At 44.0% G+C, this 20,570-nt stretch overlaps 1 protein-coding gene across 1 annotated transcript in view; it reads left to right on the top strand.

The window, feature by feature from the left end:
• Positions 1 to 20,570, top strand: part of RYK (receptor like tyrosine kinase) — a 48,487-nt gene that overhangs the window by 13,913 nt on the left and 14,004 nt on the right. Inside the window, exons 2-9 of the mRNA XM_032698046.1 lie at positions 2,339 to 2,460; positions 3,995 to 4,094; positions 4,404 to 4,538; positions 6,389 to 6,445; positions 7,085 to 7,229; positions 10,595 to 10,695; positions 11,998 to 12,123; positions 12,931 to 13,017. Of these exons, the coding sequence (XP_032553937.1) occupies positions 2,339 to 2,460; positions 3,995 to 4,094; positions 4,404 to 4,538; positions 6,389 to 6,445; positions 7,085 to 7,229; positions 10,595 to 10,695; positions 11,998 to 12,123; positions 12,931 to 13,017 (873 nt within the window). The remainder of the gene's footprint in view (positions 1 to 2,338; positions 2,461 to 3,994; positions 4,095 to 4,403; positions 4,539 to 6,388; positions 6,446 to 7,084; positions 7,230 to 10,594; positions 10,696 to 11,997; positions 12,124 to 12,930; positions 13,018 to 20,570) is intronic.

Below are 20,570 nucleotides of genomic sequence, written 5' to 3'. Positions count from 1 at the left end.
GGGGGGATGTGTGTGGTTCCCCCTCCTCCCTGTTTTGGTGGATATGCTTTTGCATTTCCCATTTGTTACTGAGTGGGGATATGGACCAAGTGGACAAGAAATACTGAACTTTTTTCCGTGTACTGTCTCAGGCTGTTTACATTCAGCAGTTGTGGCATCACCTGCAGCCTTTTCTGTTCAATATCTTGGGTGAGAGCATTTCTCCCTGGGATTACTCCATTCTCTGGACTCCTTCCCCAGCCTCTGGGGTTCTCCCCCTCACCACCCCCAGTACCTGTGATTGTATACTCTGGGGTTTTGCTTAAATTTTGGGGCACCGATGAACCAGGAGGGAGTAAAAGTGTTTAACAGCAACAAGGATGAAGAAGAGTATCTTGGCTGCATTTCTGTACCCTGGGGAAACAAGGTGGATTAAATCAAGATTGGAATAAGAGGATATGTCCCTTTGCACTGATCTGTTGCCAGTTTTTGCACTAAACAGGAGGAATTCTTTCTCTCAAGCTGATGCTCCCTTTCTTCAAATGCAGTTTGTCTACACAGTTCAGTGGTTAGTTTTGATTTATTTTTCCTTCTTAAAAAACCCAGACTTTTGTGATTCCCTGGATTCTTTGAATACTTCAGGATACCTTAAATGCTATTTTCTCAAAGTCAAAGCCCCTTCAATATTCTTGACTTTCTAGCCATACTAAAAATAATTAATGGAGTCATAGAATGTTTTGGGTTGAAAAAAGCTCGTCCAGTGCCACCCCCTGCCATGGGCAGGGACACCTTCCACTAGCCCAGGTTGCTCCAAGCCCCATCCAACCTGGCCTTGGACACTTCCAGGGATCCAGGGGCAGCCACAGCTTCTCTGGGCAACCTGTGCCAGGGCCTCCCCACCCTCCCAGCCAACAATTCCTTCCCAATATCCCATCTAAATCTCTCTTAGATTAAAACCATTCCCCCTTGTCCCATCACTGTCTCCCTGTGTAAAAAGTCTCTCTCCCTGGTTTTTATAAACCCCCTTTAGGTACTGGAAGGCCACAATGAGGTCATCCCAGAATCCATTATTTACATTCCCATTTGTACTGTGGCTGTTTGGTTTGAACTCTCTTCCCTCTGTATATGGAATATTCTGTGTCTCATTTGTCCAGTTGTTCTCTTGGCATGTCCATACATTGCTGAGCCTGGATAGCATTTGATTGGGAGCACAGGAGGAAGAGCTGTGTGAGACAAGGCAAAATGGTACTGATTACAAATCCAGTGTGGTTTTTCCTGAGGATATGGAGCTGGGATTAATTTTATCTCTGCAAGGGAGGTAGTGCTTACTCTGCCATTAATTGCTAGTGACACCCAGGGCAAGCTGCAGGGTCCTGCCCTGTGTTCAGGGTGACCTTGGAACGTGTGGCTCAGAAAATAAGGGCAGCTGCAGGAGTTTTAATTTGAGAATATGTGTTTTATTTAGGGAAATGCACCTTAGTCCTCTGTAATTAATCGTGTTGTGGGTCTTTCAGTTCTCCAGGTGTATTAAAATGTTTAGAGAGCGTAGGGTAGCTATAAAATGTTAGTGTTGCTGGGTGAACAAATGTCTCCTTTCACTGCACGTGAGGGAGAGTGACTTTGTACACGAGCAGGCAGTGATAGGACAAGGGGGAATGGTTTTAAACTATAAAAGAGGAGAGATTTACATGTGAGGGTGGGGAGGCCCTGGCACAGGTTGCCCAGAGAAGCTGTGGCTGCCCCTGGATCCCTGGAAGTGTCCAAGGCCAGGTTGGATGGGGCTTGGAGCAACCTGGGCTAGTGGAAGGTGTCACTGCCCATGGCAGGGGGTGGCACTGGATGAGCTTTAAGGTTCCTTCCAACCCAAACCATTCTGTGTTTCTGTGATCTCAGTACCTTGACACTAATTCCATAGTGCTTACGTGCTTTGGGCTTAAGAAATGAGCTATTCCAGGAGGAATTACCTGTGATTGTCCAGCTGACAATCCAAGGCAGTTTGGTTTGAGTGAACACAGTTGTAAATAAGAGCAAAACCGGAGCCTTGATTCCCAGGAGCAGACAGGGGGATGTTCGGGAGAGCCTGTAATGACTCTCTTGGAGGATTGTATGAAAAGTCTTGTTTCCTTCCATTCCAGCTTCTGCCTGTGTCTGAGCCTGTGGCACCTCTCTGAAACTGGTGCTTGGTGGGATTTTGAAGTGCTCTGTCAGTGCTGCACGACATTGGCCTCCAAACCTGCCGTGGAATTTAGGGACTTAAGGAAGTATTCGCTAAAAATTCAGATGCAAGTGGAGCTGGTGATCCTGAGAGTTGTGTTTGGTCCTGTTCTTCCCTGTCTCACTCTTCCCTTTCTCCTTGCAGGTCTTGATGCAGAGCTGTCCTACGTGAGGAATGATGTGATTAATCACTACGCCTTGTCCTTCAATCTCTTAATTCCCAGTGAGACCAACAATCTCCACTTCACCTGGCATGCTAAATCCAAGGTGAGCAGTAACTTCTGGGTTTGGGTGCTTGAGACATGAGCTGTGCTGCCTAGTGAATATTATCATTAGTGTTATTAGTTCTGTTATCACATAATGGCTCTTGTCTTTGCAAAAATTAGCATGTGCTAGGTGCAAAATACTTATTTATATGACTGCAGGCAGCAAGTTAAGATGATATATATCCAAGCTGTTCCTTTCTTACTTTAGAAAGGTTGAGCACTTATTTTAAAGTATTTTGTGCTGCTTGCTCCTGGCAAGGTCCATGTATGTACACAAGCTGTGGAATCTCTTCTCTTGGTGCACTGGACACGCAGAAGGGGCAGCCATGAACTGAAGCCTCTGGAAATGATATGTACAGCAATTGTTGGAGAGATTTCTAGAAACATATGCCTGGAGACAAGGAGAACCTATAAAACCAGCATCTAGTATGTTATTACCGAGCCCTGATTAAATGGAAAGGGGTTTTATTTCACTTAATCACCGTGGCTGGAGCGTGCAGCAGCAGCTGTCAGAAACATTGCCTGTGCTCTTTCCAGTTCCTTAACAATTTATATTTTCATATATTAAATGATCTGTTTAGTCTCTGCCAGATGTTCATTCTGAGTTGTTGGGTTTTTTTCTTTTTTAAATTGAGTGATGGTCGTTCTTCTGTCCTTAGGAAGGAAATGCTGCAGTAGGAGCAGTAACATGAGTTTCCTTGTTAGAGCTGCAGCCATGGGCCACCTGCATCCCTGTCCCTGCCCTGAGCTTCCTTGGGCCTGGCTGGGAATTCTCAGGAGGAATTTTTGAGCTTGTGTAGCCGGTCCTGTGATTGCACCTTCCCTTCTGACTTGGGGGGGTGGGTGCAGGGCAGTTTGTAGGAGCTCAGAAATTGGGTCGTGTCTCCACACTTGGCATCTTGACTGGAAAATAAATTGATAACAGAAATGAACCATATTATGTTTTAGAAAGGAGGGAAAAAAATAAACTGTTGGGCCAAACAAAGTCAAACAAATTCATTCAACTGACTGTGAAGGGTTGGGATTAATTTCCAACAGGATCTTAGGACTTACAGTAGGCCCTGTAGGGTTTTTTTTGAATGAATGTTTGCTGAATCAGGTTCTTAAGTGGAAACAAAATCTTGACTATAGTTGAATAAATTGTTTCTAAGCAATTTTGTTTGTAAAACCGACTAGAAGAGGGGGAATTTTTTGAATTCCTATGGCTGACTTTTGAAGAAGTAAGTTTAAAAGTACTGACAGGTGAGGTTTGTGGGGGATTTTTTTTTTAATACACCACTCTAAATTCTGCCTCAAATTTTAAAGAACGATTTCTGTTTTGGCTCTCTTAATTTAAACTATCACAAATGCCTGATATTTCAATGTCACATAAGAAACTCGGAATGTGGTCCCTTAAAATCACCAGAACTCTTTGAAAATAATGTATGTAGTTTTTTTTTTTCTTTTCAAGAAGAATTGTGAAAAGGTATGTAGCATTTCTTTTTACTACTGCAGAGATTTCTGATGTGTTTTCTCTCTCCCAACTCTTGTTACAGGTTGAGTATAAACTGGGATTTCAGGTCCATGATCCCGTGGCCATGGCTCTGCCCCAGGCCAACATTTCTCTACAGGGAGAAGTTCCTCGCACCCTCTCAGGTAAAATTCCCACCCCCATCCAGCTAATGGGGGAATAATGGTCATTTACTCCCAAATACAGTTTTAGTAACCTGTGAACATTTAATATAAGTGACATAAATGAATTTAAAATCTATGTCCCTTAATGCTCTAACAGTTGTCTGAAGTGATGAGGCGTGAAGGCTAAAATAACATTTCTTAATATCGAATTATTTGACAGTGTGCTTTATAAACATCATTTATAAAAACCCTTATCATGGAAAAGTTGTTCCATCACAAGGTCTGAGAAGTGCTCAAACTTACCTGCAATCCCTTTTGTTGTGTTCACAGTGTTTTGTGTGGAACTCTCCTGCACTGGCAGACTCGACTCCGACGTCACAATACTAATGCAGCTCAACTTAACAATGAATTCCTCAAAAAACATCACAATTTTAAATTTCAAAAGAAGGAAAATGTGCTACAAAAGTAAGAGATTAAGTTTCAAATCTTTAGAAGTTCTCACTGTTAAAGTGTGATAGGAAAAGGGAGTGGGATGGTGTGTGATCCAGGACAGGAATAACAGAGTGAGTGTTGGAGAGGATTGGAAGAAAGCAGGTCAACTTTTGTCTTTCAGAGATCAGTGGGGACTTGTGGTAAAAGCAGAAGCTGGTGAATGAATAACTTTCCCCAAGAGTTCTGCTGTATTGATTGACCTTTATTTTTTACATATATATCAGAAAGCATTTTCTCTGTACTTGGAAGGAAAAAAGGTGTTTCTTCAAAACTGCGACACTCTGAGAATTCAAATTGTTCTAAGAATTACCAAGCAAATCTACTTAGTTCATAACTTATGATAAGATTAGCTGTTTAGTAAATATAAGGAGGTGATAGTCTGTCAGACATGGAGTACAAAATGATCTTGGGGTGTAATCCAGACTGTGGAAATCCCAGACTGACTCTTTGGTGTTTCCACTTGGGAATCTGCAAGCATAATTTATACTTGGATTGTTGCTGCTTCCTAGAATTTTCAGAGTATTTAGTAGTATTTTGATAGGCATCAGAAGACAATTGTTTAGGAGGATCCCAAGAGCTGTGCCCTCCTTAGGAGTGGTTGTGGTGTCCCGTTCCCAGCCTTTGGGGGTGGCCATCTCTCTCTTTCCATGCTCCTCCTGACTCTGATCACGTGGAGCCTTTGGATAGAACAGCAGTTGGCTTTCCAGAGGGACGTTTTGTCACTTTTCTGGAGTGTAAATGCCCAGGGATGAACTTGGGGAAGGTGTGGGTGGAAGAGCTGGTGTGACTCTGTAGCATGTAACGTTGGGGTACTCCTGTTCCTTGCATTGATGCTACAGGAAGATCATTCTTAATTATAATAATTAATAATAATAATAATAATAATAATAATAATAATAATAAGTAGTAGTAGAAGTAGTAGTAGTAGTAGTAGTATTAAAGTGCATCTCTGTTTATAGTAAAAATGGAGGTCTGGCTGATAACACTGACATTTTTACCTTTATGTTATGTTTTCCTGGGTATTTTTTCAAATATTCTCAGTGAGAGAAGTCAGCCCTGCTGACCCATTCGCAACTATGGATGTGTGGCAGAGGTTTCCATAGGCACCACACAGTTTTCTGGGGCTGTGAGACAAATCCACTTCCTAAATCATGCAGAAATGATTCTTATAAAGATCACATTTCTGCAGGTTCATCAAACCATCAATGACTTTGTGTGTTGGTTGGTGTAGATCACCCAGGGATTTCTGACTTTAATTTAGTACCTAAGTTAGAAATACAAAGGAACTTGCTACTGGTTTTGCTCAGGGCATTCCTGATAGTTCCTCCTCAAGTTTAAAAAGGGAATAAAAAAAAGAGGAGGAGAAGAACTCTCTGATTTTTCCCTGCCCTGCATTACTGTTTCACAAGGTGATCAGGCTGAACTGGGATGGGAAGGGGCTGGGCTGGATTGGGCACAACTGGAAGCAGGAAAGGGGATGTGCAAGTGGGACTGTGCCTTTGCAGCCACAGAATTATTGGATTCCCTCCATGCAAATCCTCAGGGAGGTTCACCTGAAGGCATCTCCACAGCCTGCATTCCCTGGGTTTGCACTGCTCCCCTTGGAAACCAGGCTCACAATAAGCCTAATGAAGATTTGTTCCCTTTGTAAAGGACCACAGCACATGTATTGTACCTTTAGCTGCATATTTCTGAGTATTTCAATAGTCATCATGTCTCTCATCCTTCAGTCTGGTTTTCCCTAAAGGAGGCAATTGGCTTCCTGTGAAGGGCTGCAGTGATAGAAGTACACCAAACTGAATGGTTTTGTCTCATCTCTTTAGAGCTTGAACCAGAAGTCAAATCTCCAACAGCTGATAAAAACAGCAGCAAGGCTCTCTGTAAGTAATCCTGAACGTATAGCTTTGGGTGTGAAAACTGGAAAACTTGGGATGCTCTTTGGTGCCACAGCTTTCCCTGTTAAAACACTCTCCAGGTAGTCTGTACTGTACCCAGTATTTTGGGGGGGGTGTTGATAATTAATTTTATTAATTAATTGTATTAACTAGCGAAGGGGGTAAAAACCTCTATTTCAAGTCTCCTTACAACTCCCGTGTCCCATCTCAGGGGCTCTGGTTTCCCTACATGGCTGATCTGTTTTCTTTAGGACTTTAGGACCTGTCTGGTTTGCTGTTCTGACCTGTCACTGTTGAGTGAATGGGACGAGATAGTTTCTTTTACTCACTCCTGCCTGGAAGTACCATCAGCTGTCTGTGCTCAGCCTCCAGAGTGCCCAAAATGTCAGTTTGGCCCAAGTGCTCTTGGAAGGCAGTGGAGTGCATTGCTCAGTGTTCTCTTTACCCCCTGCTGTCTCTTCCAGGGCAGTTGTTCTCCAGGATACCTGATCCCTCCCTGCCTCCAGTCCCTCTGCTCACGTTGTTGTAACAAACTAACAAATTGTAATTTCTTGTGGGCTTTGTTTGTTTTTTTTTTTTTTTTCTTTGAGAAGAGTTTGGTGACTTTGCACCTCCCTGTTTCAGTTGATCCTGTAAACGCAGCTCCCACCACTTCCACCCGGGTGTTCTACATCAGTGTGGGCGTGTGCTGTGCTGTGATATTCCTGGTGGCAATAATCCTGGCTGTCCTGCACCTCCACAGCATGAAAAGGATCGAGTTGGATGACAGGTGTGTATTCCAGCTGTCCCAGGGCGTTTCTGGGACGTGTTTGCTCAGATCTGTGGGAGTTTGGTCTCAAAACGAGATCCGTGGGATTTCTGCTCTCCATGTCAAGCTGTAGCAGGTATTACCTGTGTAGGGTTGTGGTAAGTGCTGTGCTGCAGAAAGGCAGCTTTTGCAGGTACCCTGCTGTTTATGTGGTGGAAGGGTTGTGGCTGCTCAGTTTTTGTCGGAGTAGTTCTGTGGAGTGGGGAAATTTGGACAGAATCAGATTTACAGGGGTTGTCAGGATTGACAGAAAAATTGGTAGATACTTGGGCACACGGAAAAGGCAGGCTGGGAGAGCTGGGGGTGTTCAGCCTGGAGAGGAGAAGGGTCTGCAAAGACCTTTTAGCCCCTTCCAGTGCCTGAGGAGGCTCTAAGAGAGCTGGAGAGGGACTTTGAACAAGGGCCTGGAGGGACAAGAGAAGAGGGACTAGCTTCCCACTGCCAGAGGGCAGGGTTAGATGGGATATTGGGAAGGAATTGTTGGCTGGGAGGGTGGGGAGGCCCTGATACAGGTTGCCCGGAGAAGCTGTGGCTGCCCCTGGATCCCTGGAAGTGTCCAAGGCCAGGTTGGACAGGGCTTGGAACAACGTGGGCTAGTGGAAGGTGTCCCTGCCCATGGCAGGGGGTGGAATGAGATGAGCTTTAAGATCCTTTCCAACCCAAACCATTCTGGGATCCAGGAGTCTATGGAAACATTTGTTTTTTACTGACATCTACTGGAGACTGAATTTCAGTTTTCTCTATTTTTATGGATTTTCCAGTATTCCCTTTGCTCTTAGGGTACAGTCTGAGGATTACAGCTGCTTGGTTATAAAGCTGGAAATGTTGCACTCTCCCAAATGCATTTCCAATCCAGAAAAACTGTGGCACATGCACGTGGAAGGGACTTGTAATGTTAACCCAAGGGCAGTGGAGTAGGGATTAAACACCGAGGTGGAAGAAAGGCTGGAAAAGCAGGTGGACTGAGGCTGCATCAGATGCAACTGTTCAGGACGTGGCAGTTTGAAACTGGATCCTTTGGAAAACAGTCGGGCCTGTGGGTGGTCACCCCTGGTGAAAGGGTGTCTTGAACTACAGGATATCTTGGACTGCTGCTGTGCTGCCTTTAACCTCTGAGAGTAGCTTTGTCTTTTCATCGTCCTCTTCATCCTTTCATCTGTTCCTTTCAGTTTTTCTCTCTGCCATCCCCTCCCCTGGTGTCCCCAGCCCACGGGGCTTTGGGGAGTCACTGCCTTCAGCAGTTGGGATTTCTCAAGGCTTGATTGACTTGTCACCTTCCCTGAATTCCTTTGTGCTTGACTGTCTGCTGAGGGGTTTTAATCAGCTGAAGGTGCTAAAGGATGTGCAGCTTCAATTCAGAAAGGGAAAGCATTGCAGTTATAGTGTGTGAGCAGTGTCATCTGGGAGGTTTTGAGGGTGTGTCCGGCCCAGCAGCGGGATCAGTTGTCCTTCCATCCGCTCCACGGCACTGGATTTCTGTGGAGATACAGGCTAAAAATCCACCTCATGTTGGTCCTCTGTGGTTTGCAAGTGTTAATGATTTGCTGTAAATCAGTTTATGCCCTACTGATAGATTCTGATAATTTCAGGGAGGTTTCCCTGCCCATGGCAGGGAGTTGGAACGAGATGATCTTTATTGTCCCTTCCAAACCCAAACCATGCTGTGTTCTTATGAAGTTTGTGCAACTCCTGGGGTTTAGCTCTTCAGAGCACCATGTGAGGGCTTGATTTTGGAGCCCAAAGGTGCCTGACCTGACAAAACCTTGGATATGTTCCTGGGTAAGAGCTGTGGTCAGCTGGTACCAGAGCAAAGGTGTAACAGAGGCAACGTGTGCCTGAAAATCAGCATCTGTGGAGTTCTGTTTTCAGCAAACTCACTCAGAGAAGAAACAACTTTTGATTTGGCTTTGAAATACAACCTCAAACTATTGCTGTAAAGGGGTTCTGAAAGGAAGATGATAATGTCATTGCAGTTAATAACCCTCCCAGGAGCAACAGTTGCTCTTAATTTCAGACCCCAGAACTAAATAAAACCGAGGAGGGTTGTTAACTAGAAGCTCAATGCAGGCAGCTGAGTTTACAGGTGCACACAGATTATTTAAGAACATTGTATTGGAAGTCCAGAGCAAATGCTCCAAAACCTCCTAGAAAAGGCACTGGAAAAAGTGCCAAGGAAAGCTGGCATGGCTTAACAGCGGGATAATGGGAGTCATTAAAGCAAGAAGGCATCATTCAAAAAGCTGATCGAGTATGAGAGTGGGAAAGCTCAGAAAGGGTGTTAAACCTAAAACCCAGAGTGAAACCAACCCAAAAGGGAGGGTTTCAAACTTGCAGCAGGCATTAGAAGAGTAATTCCCTTCTCAAACTTGCCTCCAGCCAAAGGAATCCGTAGGGCTGGTGGGTGATCAGGTTACAAAAGCAGTTTCCAACCAGAGCAGGAAAAGTTGTGCATCCACGTTTAATGCAAGAACCATGCCAGGACACTTGTTTCCAGGGAAATGGGTCATGTTGAAGCAGCTTGTGGGTGAAATAGTGGGAACAGTTAAAATAAGCAGTATTGAGTTGTCAACACATTCAGCAGAAGCGGAGATGCTTTTAAGTCGGATAAAAGGGGGAGGATGTTTCTGTGTGTTTGGAGTGGGACATCAAAAAAGGTTTTCTCTGGCCCTGCCATCTGAGCTGGTAACAGGTCCTGCCTTTGCCTCTTCACCTGTTCTTGGGCCATTACAGCTACAACAACTCTGGTAGGAATTTGACTGTAAGGATAAGACAGAAGACGTTCTGCTGTGGTTTACCTGTCTCATGAACACTCGTGCAGCTCTGGTCCTTCTGCCCACAGAAAGCATCTCAAAACCACATTGTAGGTGGTCCTGGAAGAGACAACCCTTAGTGAGGGGAATGACAAAGTAGGGTAGAGCAGTTTGGGCTGTAAAAGAGTCTCAGTGGGACATTGGTACCGTGAAAGAAATGTGTGCAAGTTTTCTGTGGGCCTTCTCTGGAGTATAATGGTTGGGTTTGGTATGGCAGGGTGGTTCTTGCTGTAAATGTTTTGTCACTTTGATTATTCAAAAGTGAGGGGAAAGTACTGGAAAACAGAGCAAATTCTGCAAAAGAAGCAAGAGGAAGCTGTTCACGCTGCAAGAACAGAAGTGCTGAGATTTTTGAGTTCCTTGAAACACAATTTAATGTGTGAGCGACTTCAAAAACTCCGCTCTTTCCAAGCCTTGCCTGGAGAAATCTCCTGGTTTATCGCCACTAAGTTAACTTTGAATGTGTTCCAGTGGCAAGTAGTGATGTTTTAACAGTCCATCTTTGTTTTAAACCAGCATCAGTGACAGCAGCAGCTCCCAAGGCCTGTCCCAGCCCTCCACACAGACGACGCAGTACCTGCGAGCTGACACCCCCAACAACGCCACGCCAGTAACCAGTAAGTGTTAATCTAAGGACAGACTTATCCAGCCATGCCACAGTCAGGAGGGAGCTCTGGGGCTCAAGAGTGATCCCATCTCCATGTGTTTCTGATGGTTGTGTTATTCTTTTCATGTCTTTTTGCTTCCAGCTTTGCTTGAAATGGTATGAAGTAGCTAAAAAGAGCAGTGAATGCAAAGGAAGGGTGGCAGTGGTTTGTGTTCTCTGTGGTTGACTGGTCTGGTAACTGATATCATGGAATCTCCTGAGCTGGAAGGGACCCACAAGGATCATCCAGTCCAGCTCCTGGCCCTGCACAGGCACCCCAACAATCTCACCCTGTTCCTGAGAGCGTTGTCCAAACCCTCCTGGAGCTCTGGCAGCCTTGGGGCTGTGCCCACTGCCCTGGGGAGCCTGGGCAGCGCCCAACCAACCTCTGGGGGAAGAACCTTTTCCTGAGATCCAACCGGACCCTGCCCTGGCACAGCTCCAGCTGTTCCCTGGAGTCTTGTCACTGGTCACAGAGGGCAGAGATCCCACGTGCAGCACAAGGGAAAGGCTCCTGGTCACTCCAGTGAGGCTGAACAGCCAAGGAGCTGCACTCCTGGTGTGTCTCTGCACTGTCCAACTTCCCTCCAGTGGGAACAGTCCCTTCCCTGGAGCAATGCTGCGTGGGATAGCCCTCCACTAAACAATAATTTGAGGAGCAAAACTTCCACAGATAATAAATATATAACACAGATAATAATAAATAAATACAGAATTAACACACAACCCAGCTGATCGTTGCACAGTTGTGTTAATTGGGTTTTCAGTAACATTTAAATTTTTAAGAAAATATTGCCAGAGTAATTCTCAAGATTTCTCTAATGATTCATAAACTTGTGCAAAAGTACTCTCTGTCCTTTCTGACTCTGCTGGTGTCTCCAGATGTATGGAAGTGCCAGCAGAGGGCACTGGTAGTTTGGTTATGTCCTGCTGGGGTCAGGCGTCTTCCCTCTTCATTTCCTCCTTGTCAGGGCACTGCAGGGAGGTGTTAGTCACCTTTCCTTGGGGTTAATAAAGAGGCACTTTATTATTATACATTATTGTTATCTCGTGACACTGCAGAGAATCTTTGTGTGATTTCTTTCCCTGCTGCTGATTCTTCACATGGCATCTTGTGTTTTTTATTGCTCAATCCTCTTTTTAAGACGAATACATCATGTTTTTAGGGCCATGCTGGTCTGTACCTGTAGGTGGTGCTGAGGTGAAGCCATGTGCTTGTATTTTCATTCCAAGGGTATTTATGTTGGATTGTTTGGCTCTGCTGGCTCCTCAGGTTATCCTACGTTACGGATAGAGAAGAATGATCTCAAAAGTGTCACTCTCATGGAGGCCAAAGCTAAAGTGAAGGACATAGCCATCTCCAGGGAGAGGATAACCCTCAAAGATGTGCTCCAGGAAGGTATTTACAGCACTCAGACACTTTATTCCTGCACCACTGATATATAAATACACAGATATTGATATATAAATATACATAGATTTTTATTGCTGGATTTTTCTGAGATTATTCATGGGTGACATTTCTGATCTTTATAACTTTGGTGGAAGAGAGGAACGATGAGTGATGTTTTCACTTGGGGTGTGGGGAAAGCAGTTTCTGGAATTTATTAGAATGGGGGAGCAACTAAAAGGAAATCACTGGGCTTGTCTGTCTTACCAATCTGGTCCCTTAAATAAAGGAAGGGGTTGGATGGCTGAGGAGTGAGGGAATCAGTTGGGACTGTAAGTGGCCAGGTAACTAATTTTTGAGAATTCCTGCTCTTAACAACAAAAAAAAAAATCAAAGTGAAAACAACCCAAAGACCAGAAAAACTTCAGTTGTCCGAACTCAGCGTCTCAACTTGATAACCTTTGATCTGGAAATCTGATCAGCAGATGCAACATTTACAGCCCTGATATCAAAAATTCAGAAATTACCTGGTTCTTTTCATAGAATATCCTGAGTTGGAAGGGACCCACAAGGATTCTGGAGTCCAACCCCTGATTGTTCACTTTGGAACTGTTCGTGCACAACGTTGATTGATTCTTGTTGATACCAAATTTGGGAAATAAGCTTATTTAGGGTTTTTTACCATTAATCTCTGAGTCTGTGTTCCCTGAGCCATCAAACTTCCCAGAGCTGAAGTAGTGTTTTCTTAATAGATACTCTCTTAATGTTATCACTGTGTTTTACCCACTTAATACTAATTGTATGTTCTCTTTCCAGGCACCTTTGGGCGCATTTTCCATGGAATTCTAATAGAAGAGAAAGACCCCAGTAAAGAGAAGCAAGTTTTTGTCAAGACTGTTAAAGGTATGTTTGCAAAAGGACTGGGTTTGTGTGTGGGTGTTTGAGTTGTGGTGCAGGCTGAGGGTACCAAACCTGGCTCTCAGAACAACCCTCCCTCCCCAAAATATGCAGATGATTACTGCTTAAAAAACAAAAGCAGTTTGGATGCTGCCTTCAGCCAGAGAGATTGCCTTCAGCAATCTTATATGGAAGAAAAATGCATATATCCTCCACCACTGCCTTCAGTTATTTTCCCTGGAATACTTTCACTTATTATTGTTCTAAGTAAAAGTCAGATTGTTTTTTTTCCCTAGCATGTCATTGCTCTTTCCATCCACAGCCTTGTTCCCTGCAAGTTGCTGAAAACCACCTAAAATACATCTTAAAAATCTTCTATAAATGTGTGATTGTGCACAAGGCAGGGCATGGGCTCTACCTTCCTTAAGCTTTGCTGGTGAAGTGTGAGAATTAGCATTTAGAACTGAACTGATACAAATAGAGCATCTGTGTCCAAGAAATATTTTGTTGGAGGGATTGAAATGGTGACAGGTAGACTTAAGAAACAAGGTAAGTAGAGATGAAAACCATATTATATATATCCTGTGTATATATTACATATATCCCTACATTACATGTATCTACATACATCCCTTCCTCTGCATTCATCATTGTAGGAGTCTTCTGGTAGCTGAATTCCCAGTGCAGTGGTTGTTTCACCACTTATTTTTGTCATTTCAGTTGGGTGCATTATTGTCTTTTGGTTTCTCATTTTACAACTTCTTTAATTCTTAAGAAAAAAAAAATTAGTATTCTGTAAGAATCACAACTTTTTACATTTTTTTGCCTTGCTGTTAATTTTTAAAGATCCTGATTTTAAAGAAGAAGGTGGGAAATGGTGAAGCTGCTTAATTTTGTTGCTGTTGAATCTTTCTGTTACCCATTTATTCTCTGCCATCTTTAGTATGTTGCTTAAAGAAAGCAATTTTCTTGGTCTGTTTCTTGCATAATCTTGTGATGATCTTTTCTCTGGCATGTCATAGAATCACAGAATGAATCAGGGAATCTCAGAATGGTTTGGGTTGGAAGGGACCTTAAATTTCATCTCATTCCACCCCCTACCATGGGCAGGGACACCTTCCACTAGCCCACGTTGCTCCAACCTGGCCTTGGACACTTCCAGGGCTGGGGCAGCCACAGTCTCCCTGGACAACCTGTTCCAGGGCCTCATCACCCTCCCAGCCAACAATTCCTTCCCAATATCCCATCTATCCCTGCCCTCTGGCAGTGGGAAGCCATTCCCCTTGTCCTGTCACTCCAGCCCTTGTCCAAAGTTCCTCTCCAGCTCTTCTGGAGCCACTTTAGAGGCTGGAAGGGGCTCTAAGGCCTCCCTGGAGCCTTCTCTTCTGCTGCCTTCTGTTCCCCCTCCTGACAAACCCTTCTGACTGTCATTTTGCTTTTATTTAATATAGTTTCCAAAATGTTTGGCCCATGGCACGTGAGTTGCTTTTTATAGCATTGGATTAAATGGCACAACAAGATTTGTCAGAAGAGATCTTAATTTAGCTGCCTCCCATCACCACTTATGGAATTGCTATCCCAAAATGCAGCTTCCAATCCACTCCTAAATCCATACTTCTTTCTCCCTTGGATCTGTAGCACAGTTAATCCTGATTCCTCTTGCCCATCCCTTTGCAGGGAAGGATTTGCTGGCTGTGGTGAACTGGAGCATGGTTTTAGGAGAGTGATGGCATTCACAGGATAGGTCTGCAGAGAATTTCCCAGCTTTGGAAAGGATCTGTGTGGAAAAAGTTCAGAGTAGATTTTGGTGACACTTGTCTGGTTTGGGCAGCAGGGAAAATAACTGTAACCAGCAGCTCAGTTGCAGTGCTGATATTGGGCAGCTTCGTTTTCCTACCCTGGCTGTGATGTGTGTGTGTGCAGCTGGGACATGTAATAAGTTAGGAATTTGATCTGTTTGGGAAAAAAACCCTACTCTCTTGTAACAGGAGTTTTTCCTTGATCTCATTCATCCTGTGGCCACACACACGCTGCTGTTCTGGCACAGGCAGAGCAGGGCAGGACCATAAAATTGTGATGGATATGAGAACTATTAAAGTGACTTAAGTATCTCTTTGCTAAAGGCAAGAAAGGAGCCTGAGAGTCATGGAAAAGAGACAAGGAAAAAAGGCTTTGTCTGTGGAGTTAAATTATCCCTTCCCAAAAGTACAAGCTGCTCCAAAACTGTCTTGTTTCACTCTGAGAGGGATCAAATGAAGCCCATTTGCTGCCCCGAATGCCAGAAAGCAATGGAGGGGGGCTGTGGGGTGTTTTAGATCTTTGGAAAGTGAACTGTGAGCTGAAGTTCTTTCAGGAGGTGCTGAGAGGAAAAATAACCTTCTAGAGAGGAAAAACATCTTTCTTCTCACCAGGATCAGAGCTTGAGAAACTGAAGCCATTGTTTTGGCTGTTCTGACATTAAGGGAGTTGTTATGGCTTTAAACCTGGAATTGCCAGTGAAATCATAGAATTGTAGATCAGTTTGGGTTGGAAGGGACCTTAAAGATCATCCCATTCCACACCTTGCCATGGGCAGGGACACCTTCCACTAGCCCAAGTTGCTCCAAGTCCTGTCCAGCCTGGCCTTGGACACTTCCAGGGATCCAGGGGCAGCCACAGCTTCTCTGGGCAACCTGTGCCAGGGTCTGACCTCGCAGTAAAGAATAAATAAATAAAATTTTCTTCCTTTTCCAAGCTAAAGCTGTTGTCCTTGTCCTGTCACTACAGGCCATGATCACAAGTCTCTCTCTATCTGTCTTATAATCCATCTTTTAGTATTGAAAGGCCACAGAAAGGTCTCCCTGGAGCATTTTCTTCCCCAGGCTGAACCACCTCAACCCAACAAGAACTACAGATGGGACTGGGAGGCTTCCCTGGGCCATGAGCTTGGGTCTGTTGGCTTTTGGGAGAAAGAGCTCTACTCTCTAGGAAAGGTGCCAGGGAAGGGTTGTTGTGCCGTTCAAGGAATGGTTTCTGATTGCTGCTTGTTAGGAAGACCCGTGAATGAATTCTGGAAACTCTTCCTGTGTCCCTCCTTCAGCTGCCAGTGTCTCACAGCATCCCTAACTTCCAAGCAGGATTGTTTCCCATAACGTGGACAGAGGGAATGTGCTGTCAGTTTTCTTATTCCCTATCCCAGGGAAGGGGACTGTTGTGGCCCTTGTGCTCCTCAGGCTGTAGGTACATTTGTGAGTATTTCCTGCTCTGAGGGGAGGGTTTGCAGCCTTGCCAGTTTGCCTCTTCCCTATCTTTTATCTCTCCCGGTGGTTGATTCTTTTCCCCAAAGGATCCAAGCTCATAAGTTGATAGGACTGAGAAGTTGGAGACACTTCTCTTGCAGCCTCAACACCACATCTTTTATAAAGACACATCTTTTATAAAGACACAGGATTCATCCCTGAGTTTCACTCCAGATCCCTTAGAAGAGTTTTTTCTTCCACCTCTAACTCTGGTTCACTCCAGGGAGAAAGTTGTAACATGCCCTGGTAGTGACAAAGTTTCTACCTGCACGTTCATGAAATACATTAGGTTATAATGTTTTTTTAATACTGTATCATCTTAACACTTCTGAGTGTGTCTGGATACCTGAGCCTTCCATTATGTGCAGGGCTCTGAGCCAAGGAGAGCTTAAAAGGAAAATGGATATAATTTGGCAAAATTAGAGGTGGCTTTCTGGAAGCTCTAATAACTTTGGAAATACAGAGGTCCCAAGATCTGGGGAAAAGGTGTCACGTGTTCCTGCTTCCTCTGGATCCTTCATGTTGACCACCCAGTTGTTCTGTTCTCTTTACAGTTTACAGCTTCACTATGTTCATTTGCTAGTCCTCACTGTAAAAGTTTTAATGACTTTCATCTTTAGACTTTTCTGTGGAAAATTTGCCTTATTCCTTTCTTTAAATAGACATCCATGAGGATTAAGGATGATATTGCCAGTAAGAACACGGATACGTTATCTACTATTTTTGGGGTTTTGGAATCCATGGATCAACACAACCTGAATAAGTTCTTTGTTAGAAGATGAGAGATTTAACATTCCCTATTTTAGCAGGGAATTTGCTTCCCTCGTTGTGTTTCTTGTTCTACAGAAGAATTGTGTTATGAGCCTGGAATGTTTCCCTTTCCAGCAGGAGGTTTCCAATCCCTCTCAGCTTTGGGAAGCGTCTCGGTTGGCACGTTTCTCCAAGCTGGCATTGCATCTCTTGCCAGTGATTAACAGATCTCCTCTGCCTTTCTTGGGAGTCTCTGGAAGTCAGAGGGGGGAAAAAAAACACACCTTGGATTTAAAGAACACGTTGTTTAATGGTGCTTTTCCTGTGAAGGAGAAAATTCTTAGCAGAACAAATGGAATTGTGTTATTCCAGGAACATACACAGTGAGGGTGAGCTGTGCAGAGCCCTGACTCACTCAGGACCTTCTGGCCAAGGTACACTTTTGGTAAAAACAACCCCTCGTGCTGTTCAGGATAACCTGGCTGCTCCCATTTCATGTTCTAACCACTTAACATTTTTCTGATGTACGAGGAAGGAGTGTTTGAAAACAAACCACCCATAGAAAGCACTGGAAACAAAGTCAATGTGTGACAAAGGTCAGCTCTTAAAACTTCATTTTACCAACATTAACAAAGCTCTGGGGTTGGCTATCTGAGGTCATGAAAAGTGCTTTAGGACTCTTTCAGCGTTCTTGGCTACCTCTGACATTATACTTTAGATTTTTTTTATCCATTGCTAATCTAGTTAAGAGGAGATGCCCCATCCCTGGGAGTGTTTCAGGCCAGGTTGGAGCAACCTGGTCTAGTGGAAGGTGTCCCTGCCCATGGCAGGGGGTGGAACAAGATGAGCTTTAAGGTCCCTTCCAAACCAAACCACTTTGGGATTCTGTGATTCTGGTGACCCTTTAGAACATCCTCCTGCAGTGAGGAGGTGTAGGGATAGAGATCCTGAGAACTCAGGCTGTGCAGAGCAGGGAAAGCAATAGGACCATTTAGGGGACTTAAGTGTGTACAAGCAGCTTTGTGTTAACCCAGCTGGAGGGTTTCTTGTTCATACTAAACAAATACCACAACCTGGAGCATCCACAGTTGTTCCCAAGGGATCATTTTTAAATGGATTGAATTTGCTGTTCTGGGCAGTTCATTCTTAAAGCACAGCTTTGTGAAAATATTTCGAAGTTTTAGGTTCATGCCTTAAATGCACAGCATTTAAATTAATTGTTGAAAGTGTTTAACCTCCCAAAATCAGGGTGTAGGATCCTGTTTCTGTAGAATATAGTTTATGTAAAACAAAACAAAACAAAAAATCAAGAAAAGAGCTAGTGCTCATCTTCTTCAGTGTCTTCAAAAGGGAAGATACCTGAATTTAAAGAACAGGGAGTAAGCAGCAAATTTCTGAATATCAGCCTAAAAATACACTACATATGTCATTCAATTCTAGTTCTTTAAGAATATCCTGAGACCTAAAATAATACAAAATAAAAAAAAAATACTGAGTAGCAGCTCTTAGGGTTGATGTCTGAAATATTGTACTGATTAATTTAAAGATTTGTTATTCCATATGCTAAAAAATCACCTGCAGTACACTTTGATTTACATGTAGTTAAAATCACTACTTGAATTTCAGTTTTATTTGCTGCTGCCCTTTGGACCATGACATTAGTCATGTCTCTCTTCCCCAGTTTCACTTTGCATTTACTTACACTTTCGACTTCATTTCAATGGATTGTTTACGGGTTCATTTAATGGATTATTGAGCAAAGACTCTTTTCCTTGTTTCTCTTTGCTGCTGCTCCTCGAATTCTGGTGTTACTGTTGTGCAGGGAAATAAGACCATCCCCAAATCCTGCTTTTCTCTGCCCTTTTAGAACTGTGTGGGCATTTGTAATGTAGGGAAAACAGAACAACATTCCCTATTTTAGCAGGGAATTTTTTTCTTTCACTCCAGAGGCAGGCAGGAAGCCAGGGATGTGCCACTGGCTTCCATGGTCCCTTGTCCCTGTCTGACTCCTGGGGCCTCTGGAAATTTTAAAGCAGAAATATTTTTCTGCACATCCTTTCCCTTCTGCCTGTGCAAAAGCAGGTTGGATCCTGACTGCTTGCATTCCTTTAGCAGTACATCCTTGTAGTGAAGCTGTGAAAATACCTGGTAGCAGCACTAAAAATGTCCTGTGCAACAGATGTGAGCACGGGATAGTCTTGGAGGGTTGAACTTCGTCCAAAGACTCTAGTAGAAGGGTTAAAGCAGTACCCAGGCACGTGTTCCCTTTGAACTGGGGCTCAATTCTGCCTGGGAGCAGTTTTACCTAATTAATTGCTGTGCAGAAGCATCAGTAATTAAGAAGGATGTGTTGATACAGGGAGCATTTACCACCTGGAGCTGTTCTAGTCCTGCACTCTGGACACACTCTGTGACCTCTGTGCCTGTCACCCTTCAAGAACCAAAGCTCCTGGGCTTTGTCACAGGATATTGGGCAAAGCCCCTAAGGCTGGAAGAGAATAAGGGTTATAGAAGCTCGTGAGAACAGGCAGTTGTGTGGAAAATGGGCTGTACAAGTGCTGTGATGAGGGAGAGTATGAGCTTTCAGTATGAGACAGAAGGAAGTTCCCATGGGAACAAGCAGTTACAAATGGTCCAAAGGTGGGAAAAGCTGCAGGTAAAACATCTTTTTAAATCTTGCTGTTGGGAGATGTGTTTGTTAGAAGCCTTGGAGTTCCTGGCTGTTGTGTTTGCAGAGCTGCTGCTGATAGGAGTGCTGAGGGAATCTGCTGTTCCTGCCTTTAGCAGGCTGTGAAAGGGCTCTGGGTTGACTTAGTTCAGTTTTGGTGTCGTGGATTTTAAGATTCTGCTTTGCCTTCTGTCTGAAGAAACAGATTTCAGTGACTGTGCTCCAATCTGAAGTCTTTAAGTGGTGATGCTGCCTGAAAGGGGGTTGTAGGAAGGGGGTGTCTGTTCTCCCATGTAATGCCCTGCAGCTGATGAGTTCCTGGTCTCAGAGCAAGCAAATTCCCTCAGTCTTAGTGTCATCACAAAACTTGCCCGAGATCTTTTCACCTCATGATTCATGTCACTGATGAATGGTGATGAACAGAGATTTAAAAATGGAGTTTTGCAGCTGGATGTCGAGAAGTTGGTAAAAATCAAGTAGGTTCTTTCTCCCCGTGAGCCAGGCAGGGCCCCAGCACATCCCAGCACAGAGAGATTAGCCTCTTCTCCAAAAATAGCAGTGCCAAGAGTCCCATTGTGCCTGGCTGCATACAAATACTGTGATATCATGAGATAAACCTGCAGCTCTATGAAAGCTGCTTGAAATCCTGCCTTGTTCTTGCTCTGGGCCTTGGCAAAAGGTAAAACCAGGCCCAGAAAGGGTGAAACCAGGGCTTTGAGAGCATCTTCCTCTCTGGAATGTGTTTATATCTATCTCAAATAGTCTTGGTTTTAAGCACCTTCTGAAAGTTGGACCTTTTTGGTCCTAATTGAACATCTATAATTGCCACTGGGTGTTAAATCTTCCTGTTAACTCACCTGAAG

This window comes from Chiroxiphia lanceolata, chromosome 10 (genome assembly GCF_009829145.1).
Source record: "Chiroxiphia lanceolata isolate bChiLan1 chromosome 10, bChiLan1.pri, whole genome shotgun sequence".
NCBI lineage: Eukaryota > Metazoa > Chordata > Aves > Passeriformes > Pipridae > Chiroxiphia > Chiroxiphia lanceolata.
The sequence above is the reverse complement of the archived record's forward strand: the minus strand, read 5'-3'. Positions and strand labels throughout refer to the sequence as shown.